The sequence below is a fragment of the Diaphorina citri genome, unplaced genomic scaffold (genome assembly GCF_000475195.1).
Source record: "Diaphorina citri unplaced genomic scaffold, Diaci psyllid genome assembly version 1.1 scaffold495, whole genome shotgun sequence".
Classification (NCBI taxonomy): Eukaryota; Metazoa; Arthropoda; class Insecta; order Hemiptera; family Psyllidae; genus Diaphorina; species Diaphorina citri.
This window is the reverse complement of record NW_007377930.1, coordinates 26746-35933: the sequence shown is the minus strand read 5'-3', so window position 1 is coordinate 35933 and position 9188 is coordinate 26746. Positions and strand designations below refer to the sequence as shown.

Genomic DNA, 9188 nt, shown 5'->3' with positions numbered 1-9188 from the left:
GGCGGATGTCTTGCTAAGAAAGAGCGAGAAAGAACGTCAGGTCGAATATCCACTTAATAAGAAAATGACTCAAGAGGATACCGAATCTCTGGCTACAGTCTCCACCTTCCGCTGTGCTAGTAAAGAATGTTACAGTTTTCCATTATGAGAGAAATATTACATGTATTTAAGATCCATTAAAGATTTGATCGTATTTAGATAATGTTCGTCTAATGAGGATCAGAGCCGGTGCGTCCGATCTTCATCACTATCATGTACCATGGGTAATAGCTTGAATGATTGTTCAAAGTGGATGGGGGTGCGATTCGACTTAAATCACGTCTAGGATCTTGCAAGCGTCGCACCTGAGTAAGGGTTGAAGCGGGGGGCGGTGTGAGTGTGTAAGCTCTGCATCTTAATACCGCTACTCTCCTTTTACTTGAAGACCAAAAATGGTGAAAATAAGGCGTAAGTTGAGACCCCTAATTTTAAGTTTGTGTTGAATTGACCACTAAATCATAAGCACTTTGCGCACAAACAACGTACACATGGAGCTGCTTAGGTACCACAAACAAGAACACAACTACGAAAACGATTTGTAATGGAGATCATCTTGGGAACGCGGTCAATCATTTTTTTAGGTTCCCAATTTGGAGCGTTCTAGGTCTCCCAGCTGATAGGATGTTCAAAGAATTCTAATATCGATGACGAAACACATGGAATCCATTTCTTTCATTCAGTTACCTTCTAACTTATTACAGACCACCTGTAGAAATATGAAAAACACAATTCAGGTGCGAGGTAAACACCGGTAAGCGCATTACGTCTTGGGAATTATAATGCCTATTATTGTTCGCATCTCAAATGAAAATTATTTTTCATTCGGATTTTCTCTTTTCTCTCATTATAAAAAAGAATCTTCAGAATACAAAAGATAATAAAGTCATTTTTCACCAAAATATTGCTCCCCAAAAGTACTTGAAGCGTTTTATTCTCTTGCTTAGGGTAGAAGTTACTCTCGGAACAATAACAAGCATACCTTTTAACAATAGTGCTTATTGATTAACTACCTCTGCGTTGGAACCGTTTAATACGTTTGAATTTTGAATTGTTATTTTTTATTCTTATTAAAAATTTACTAGGAGTGTGCCAATCTTGATTATTAAAAATATTTCAAAACCAATAACTGAAATAAGTAATAGCTCCTACCTTTACATTACCCGTTGGAACAATTCGAAAATTTTAAACTTTTTAATCTTGGTCTTAAGAAAAAAAAAAAGGGGGGGGGAGGGGGAGAGAAAAACTTTTTAGATTTTAGATTGACTTTCAAGCCCTGAATGACCAATCAGCTACCTCTGATCCTTAGTTAAAATAAATGGTGAAATTAGAGGATCTTGTATCTACGTATGAGTAGGTAAATTATTGATCGACTATTGATTCGTTTTGGCACTTAGGTATTCTCAAACGATAGATTGAAGATTCTGTAACTTTGTGAAGGTCCATCTTGACTAGGTAGGTTGAAATGATAAACAACGTTTATGTTTATCAGGTATTCATCAATCAGAATTGGCTATAAACAATGGGAACATCCTCATAAACTTGGAAAATGTACTCATAGTGTGCCATCACTACAACAACGACTGGACAGTCACCCATCCAATTAGTGTCCGGGCTAGACGTTGCGTTGCCTAATTTCTGTGCTTGGACGGATTTAAAAAACCTCTGGTTTAAGACAGTTTAAGCATTACTTCTATTCGTAAATTCCATACCACTTTCCACAAAATGCATAAAATGATAGGTAATACAATACAAATAATTCCATCTAATGTAGGCCTTGTTTATGTTTACGTTCTTTGGATACAGCCTTTTCTTTTCCTTTTGCATTCGAAATGTACTTTTAAAACACTTTACTTCTATTCGTAAATTCCATACCACTTTCCACAAAATGCATAAAATGATAGGTAATACAATACAAATAATTCCATCTAATGTAGGTAGGTAGGTACTTTTCTCGCTTACTTAGTTATCAAATAAAGCCTTGTTTATGTTTACGTTCTTTGGATACAGCTTTTTCTTTTCCTTTTGCATTCGAAATGTACTTTTAAAACACTTTTTTTTACAAGAGTAAAAATTTGAATTTTAAATTCAAACCTTTTCGCGTTTCTCTCCCTAGCAGGACTTTTTCTTGGTGGACTCTGGAAAAATAAGTTTTCAATTTGAAAATGAAGTGAGGAATTTGAAAAGTTCATAGTAAAGGGAACAACTCTGTCTTGGTGTTTCTTTTTATTCCAATGTTCTTTAGCTTGAGAAAATTACCTATTTGTAATTAAAAAGTCCTTCTGAGTTGTATACAACATAATTATGTAGATATTGTTTTGTTTTTCCGAGCTTTTATGTTTTCTACCTACCTCTGGCTGGAGTACGACTTCTACTTTCTAGAGTTTCTCGGTCGACTTTAATGTTTATGCTGTATTTGAGCTCACAACTTTAGAACCAAGTTTAGTCAAGTATTAGGTGCTTGCCTTTTAAATAGGTCTACATCTACAGAACAGTGAAATAGGTACCTAGGTATTGCTAGGTATAGGTATGTAGGTACTTGAGCATTTAATTATGTAGATATACATCAATATACTGGAGGGCAATGAAACCAGAACACTTAAATTTTCTCAAGGAAAATATACAGTGAATCATTTGGGACGGAACTTATGGCCGAACAACTTACATGTAAAACTAGTTACTTGTTTATGTACATACGTACGTAATGATAGGTAGTAGTAATTTTTCTAATAGGGAATCTAAAACAAATGGCTACTTGACACAAACCCAAAATTCATTCTTAAATACAAATTTCAGTCGTCTATTTATTTTGAAACCTACGTCTTCAATAAAACAGCAAATCTTAGTGGTACATTTGCATCATATAAAAAATTATTTACTATTAATCAAAGCGTATTATTTACACTTTCACATCTACACACAATGAACACACGCATCAGTAAGTCTAAAAGTAGGAAAGAACAAGACTGTGAGAAACAATGTCAGAGAACTAGTGAGAATCCTACACACAATGAACACACGCATCAGTAAGTCTAAAAGTAGGAAAGAACAAGACTGTGAGAAACAATGTCAGAGAACTATTATTTACACTTTCACATCTACACACAATGAACACACGCATCAGTAAGTCTAAAAGTAGGAAAGAACAAGACTGTGAGAAACAATGTCAGAGAACTAGTGAGAATCGTGAGACTCAATGCCGGAAAAATTGTGAGAATCAACCCCAGAAAATGTCTGAAAATCATGAGATTCAAAAACTGTACAAGAAAGCGGGAAAACTAACAGCTCTCAGGCATCGAATGGAAGAACACATGCGACTCAAAGATCATGAAATCAGAGAGTTAAACAGGTATAAACGAATGCTAGAACAAGAACTCTCAATATGTCAGACTAGAAACAAAGTACTACAGGAGAAAGTTCAGAAGAAAAAACATGATACCACAGATCAACATAAGAAAATGATAGAAAGAAATGAGCAGCTACAAGAATGCATTAACCAATTGGAAAATACTGTGGAGACAATCAAAAAAGAGAACATTATCCTTAAGCAAGATCTAGACGCAAGTAAACATGTATGGGAGAAAATCTTCAGAACATTAGATGAAATACGATACAAGGTAAGCAGATGTAGGGCCATCACACGTAAAACAGAAGCACAGAATTACGAACTGAAGGAACATCTACAAGAACTAAAATCACTGCGCGAGAAAGACAAAGTGAACTTGAAGAAACTTGAGGAAAACTTGTACAAGTCGGAGAGAGAGAAATCTAAGTTAAATGAAGAGAATATAGTGTTGAAGAAAAAATTACAACAGATTAACGAGAAGTATATGTTTTCCAAGAAATATTTGAAAGAACTGAAAACAAAACTGAACAATGAATACAAAAACTGTGATGTTGATGATAATCTTTTGAACTCTGATGACATAAAACAGTGGGTTCCGGGTGGTATAGACAGCAATGACAGGAGAAGACATAGAGATGTTTTCCAAGAAATATTTGAAAGAACTGAAAACAAAACTGAACAATGAATACAAAAACTGTGATGTTGATGATAAGCTTTTGAACTCTGATGACATAAAACAGTGGATCCCGGGTGGTATAGACAGCAATGACAGGAGAAGACATAGAGAACCAACAACATACTGCAATGGTAACAACAGAGACATGAGACCACCAACAACATACTGCAATGGTAACAACAGAGACATGAGACAACCAACACCATACTGCAATGGTAACAACAGAGACATGGGACAACCAACACCATACTGCAATGGTAACAACAGAGACATGGGACGACCAAGTTCGTTCAAAAACAAAGGCAAGAAATCCAGATACACAGATCAGCTTAGATGTATATACTGATAATTTGGAGCTTATTTTCCTCCTCCTACTTCGTTCAAAAACAAAGGCAAGAAATCCAGATACACAGATCAGCTTAGATGTATATACTAATAATTTGGAGCTTATTTTCCTCCTCCTCCTTGTTCTTCTTATTCTCCTTTCATCTTCAAATGAAGAGCGCAATGGAGCAGTTGCAAATGGGTAAAAATTATAAATAAATGGTCGATTCCTATCCAGGTTTACCTTGCCCAATGGAGCAGTTGCAATTGGGTAAAATTTATTAATAAATGGTCGATTCCTACGTAAAAAGTAGTGAAAAATCCAAATCTGAGGTCAAATGGGTAAAAATTATAAATAAATGGTCGATTCCTATGTAAAAATTTGGGAAAAATCCAAATCTGAGGTCAAAACTCCAACTATAAAAGGTCGAAAATTCAATTTTCATTTTCCGTTCTAATGAAAGAGTTCAAAGATGTGTGACGTCAGACTTTATGCAGTTGTTTTTTTTTTCATCCGTTAGGTAGCGCCACTATGCAAGCGCGCTAGCGGAGGAGGAGAAAGAAATGCGCAGAAACGTATGCGCACAAACACATTTAATGCGTTGCCTGCGAGGGAGTTTTGCTCGGGACATTTGATGTGACGTCATCGCCTACGGGAGCGTATGCCGTGACGTCAAAGTTCACGATTTACCGGTATTTTTTAAATCGATTTATCTCGGTATCTAGAAGTCGTAGAAGAAAAAGAAAAATTCCGTTGGTCCTCATTTTTCCTGCTATATGACTTTGAAACATCACCCAAGTAAGCGCAACTGATCTATTGGAAAAAAAAACTCTACTATTTAGGTGGTATGAGCTTTCTATTCCTAGTTCCCAGACTTAGAGCTTACTTGTACCTATAGATTTTCATCAAAAGTCCAATAACCTGTTTTGTTTGTTTTCTACCTATAACGTACATTTTCCATCAGAACAAACAAAGCTCGTTGATCCAGAAACACAAACAAAAATCTTGTTAACTTCACTGTAGTGAGTAGGAGTATAGAGAGAGGAATTTATTCCGTTGGTCCTCATTTTTCCTGCTCTATGACTTTGAAACATCACCCAAGTAAGCGCAACTGATCTATTGGAAAAAAAACTCTACTATTTAGGTGGTATGAGCTTTCTATTCCTAGTTCCCAGACTTAGAGCTTACTTGTACGAATCAATCCCAAAACATCCCTCATTGATGTTGTTAAATACAGGCAGTCCCAAATCAGTTAACAGTCCCAAAAAGCCTATGGAATTCTATTCACAGGAACAGAAGGGTATCTTACAATCTAGGAACATTTAAAACCTCCGCGGTAAAATGTCTTAAAGGATCATAATCACAAGTGAAAGGATCAGTTAGGTGGAAGAGCTTCTTCAGGAAGACCTCTGCCACTTAAAAGTTACTTGTACCTATAGATTTTCATCAAAAGTCCAATAACCTGTTTTGTTTGTTTTCTACCTATAACGTACATTTTCCATCAGAACAAAACAAAGCTCGTTGATCCAGAAACACAAACAAAAATCTTGTTAACTTCACTGTAGTGAGTAGGAGTATAGAGGAATTTAGTCATAATAGCAATAATAGCATAAGGCAGGGGAAAAAATGGTGACAGGGTGTCACAAGTTTAGGGTGGAAGAACTCTATTATTGGATTTCTTCCCCTGATTTAGGCTGTTGGAATGCTATATTATAGTGTCGAGCTTCCCGATATAGAGTTCAATATTAGAGTGCCGAAACCCAGTCACCTATATTATAGTGTCGAGCTTCCCGATATAGAGTTCAATATTAGAGTGCCGGAACCCAGTCACCCGATTGGGCTGCCGGCACCCCAGTTTCTTTTTCTTAATTTGGAGCATTATTTTCCAAAAAAGAAGAGAGGGAAAAGGCATTCAAGAAAATTCCCTTGACATCTTGAGTCTTCATAACAATGATTGTGTGCCTGAACAACAATAAATTCAATTAGCAACAGATTACCTACTTGACCTACTTCTGTAAGTTGTATTTGGGGGCACGGTTGGTCCAGTGGTAACGCGCTTGCTTGCCATGGCGATATAGAGTTCAATATTAGAGTGCCGGAACCCAGTCACCCGATTGGGCTGCCGGCACCCCAGTTTCTTTTTCTTAATTTGGAGCATATTATTTTCCAAAAAAGAAGAGAGGGAAAAGGAATCCAAGAAAATTCCCTTGACATCTTGAGTCTTCATAACAATGATTGTGTGCCTGAACAACAATAAATTCAATTAGCAACAGAGTTTTGTTAAAAATAATTGGAAAAAGATGAATTAAAAATAATAAACCCCACCCGTGCTTGGCCACATTGGGTTTATAATACTTACTATGTTAAAAAACGAACAATTGATTAGCAAAAATTCAATTCATTAATCTGTACATTTTATGTTTATCATTTTGCTTGTTCAATTGTTTTTTACCATGTTTTGTAATTATTGTTAAATAAAAGTAATATCATTACCATTACCGAAAATTCAATAAGGCTGTCTTCTCTGTACTTTGAACATCAATATTGACTTTGCTCACTGACCGTATGAAGGGCACTTTAGGGGGGGGGAGAGAGAGAAAAGACGAAATTGAGAGCAAATTGAAAAAAAAGAGGAGAAATCTGTGTTGGAATTCAGAAGGGGTTAGTCGTTTAGGATTTTTCTCAATGACATAAATTGCTTTCTGTTAGCCTCGACAAGTACAAGGATTGAATGTGATGGAGGTAGATTAGAAACATCCCTAGGGAAATGTAAGATTAGAATTTTATTGTGTACACTATTGGGAGGAGAAGAATAAGGGAACCAAAATATTTGGGACAATATGACCCTAATATAAATGCTTGAGTAAATAGGTAGGTAATAGGTATACATATACAAATACATATATAATTATGTACCTTTGGAAAGAGCTGATTATCTCATATAAGGGGACTTTACAACGGACATATAGGTACCTAAGTACATATAACCAATATGTTTATACGTTTATAGCTTAAAATTAACTAAACATGACCGAGTGATCGACTACTGGTGTAAAGTCGACTACTGGTACATTCACCCTATATTGGACTCATGTGGTCTGTGTCGTAGCATGCCCATCCCGTAGTATGTCCCTCATAAGATGGCTTATTAATTTTACATTATTGAGTTGTGTACAAATGTAATAGAACGTTAATAGTACAGCAACACAACGTTCTCTACCACCTAGCTCTGAATTCATAGAAGCTTTATTGCTTTTAGTATAATGGATCTCTAACTAAACCTATATATATATTAATATGGCAATCTATTCTCAAAGATCTTGTTAGGAAAATAATAATGGACAAGAAAAAAAAAACAAAAACAACAACAACTAGGTAGATACAACGTCATGTTTCAGGATATCCGGTTTTTCTCGAAAAGCAGGCTTGAAAATTCAATAAGGCTGTCTTCTCTGTACTTTGAACATCAATATTGACTTTGCTCACTGACCGTATGAAGGGCACTTTAGGGGGGGGAGAGAAAAAAGATGAAATTGAGAGCAAATTGAAAAAAAAAGAGGAGAAATCTGTGTTGGAATTCAGAAGGGGTTAGTCGTTTAGGATTTTTGTCAATGACATAAATTGCTTTCTGTTAGCCTCGACAAGTATAAGGATTGAATGTGATGGAGGTAGATTAGAAACAACCCTGGGGAAATGTAAGGAAGATTAGAATTGTGTACACATTTCTGTTTTCTAATGATAAATCTAATGATCTACACATTTCTAATGGCAAATCCCATGCCAAGATGTTGGACAATGGAAGAGGATCATTGTACATAGTAGGATCTTTCAAGAAAAACATTCCCGAGCCAGATTTCAAGGTAAAGCAAAGACTTATTGAATTTTATTACTAAGAATCAGGTATGATAAGATGCCAATGTTTGTCTGTCTGGGTCATTCAAAAGCTTTAGCGCTACAGAGCTGCAATTCTGAGTACCTACTTTGGATTTTTGGAAATTATGTCAAACGACGGAAAAATTTCTTTAATAGAGACCCCATTATGGCCATTTTATAATTGAATAGGGCCAAAATAGAGTCCATTTCATAATGCAGTAATATGTATGATGAAAATTCAATAAGGCTGTCTTCTCTGTACTTTGAACATCAATATTGACTTTGCTCACTGACCGTATGAAGGGCACTTTAGGGGGGGAGAGAAAAAAGACGAAATTGAGAGCAAATTGAAAAAAAAAAGAGGAGAAATCTGTGTTGGATTTCAGAAGGGGTTAGTCGTTTAGGATTTTTCTCAATGACATAAATTGCTTTCTGTTAGCCTCGACAAGTACAAGGATTGAATGTGATGGAGGTAGATTAGAAACGTCCCTAGGGAAATGTAAGGAAGATTAGAATTGTGTACACATTTCCGTTTTCTAATGATAAATCTAATGATCTACACATTTCTAATGGCAAATCCCAACCCAATTAGAGTGAGTTTTGTATTTGACAATTTTTAGTCCGTCCTTCCTTTATTATTACAATAGTAATAAAAAGGTATAAGGGACGGACTATTGCATTCGCTTCGGTGTCGTCTGTCTGTCACTCTGTCCCCATAGAAGGACTTATCGAAACCTAGTCGACTTATATATCAAATTAAATGTCTTCTTACATCACGGATCACGAAAATGGTGGTGCAAATTTCGTCCAGAGAACCATAAAGCCAAAAAAAAACTGGTTTTTGGGGGATTTTTTCACATTTTCTCACACAAATAGGTAGAGTTTGTTTTTATCAAGGAATATGTCATTGCTAGGTCAATATTGGGGACTCT

General features: G+C 35.8%; 2 protein-coding genes across 4 annotated transcripts in view; both read left to right on the top strand.

The window, feature by feature from the left end:
• Nucleotides 1-9188, top strand: part of LOC103509413 — a 53699-nt gene that overhangs the window by 37973 nt on the left and 6538 nt on the right. The gene's annotated exons all lie outside the window — the stretch shown is intronic.
• LOC103509408 (restin homolog) lies at nt 2781-4428 on the top strand. Of its 3 annotated transcripts, none has more exons than XM_008474021.3 (3): nt 2781-2947; nt 3133-4011; nt 4163-4428. In XM_008474021.3, the coding sequence occupies exons 2-3, from the start codon at nt 3144-3146 to the stop codon at nt 4402-4404; spliced, it is 1110 nt and encodes a 369-aa protein (XP_008472243.1). In that variant the 5' UTR covers nt 2781-2947; nt 3133-3143; the 3' UTR covers nt 4405-4428. The 3 variants fall into 3 exon arrangements, with proteins under 3 accessions (XP_008472243.1, XP_026679560.1, XP_008472244.1); XM_026823759.1 differs by having other exon boundaries at nt 2781-2990; nt 3176-4011; XM_008474022.3 differs by having other exon boundaries at nt 2782-2990; nt 3176-4017; nt 4211-4428.

Excerpts from the sequence above, each read along its gene's own strand:
- LOC103509408 (XM_008474021.3), top strand. The coding sequence starts at position 3,144 with ATGAACACACGCATCAGTAAGTCTAAAAGTAGGAAAGAACAAGACTGT. Across the intron at positions 4,012-4,162 it reads CAGCAATGACAGGAGAAGAC|ATAGAGAACCAACAACATAC; the intron begins ATAGAGATGTTT and ends ACAGGAGAAGAC.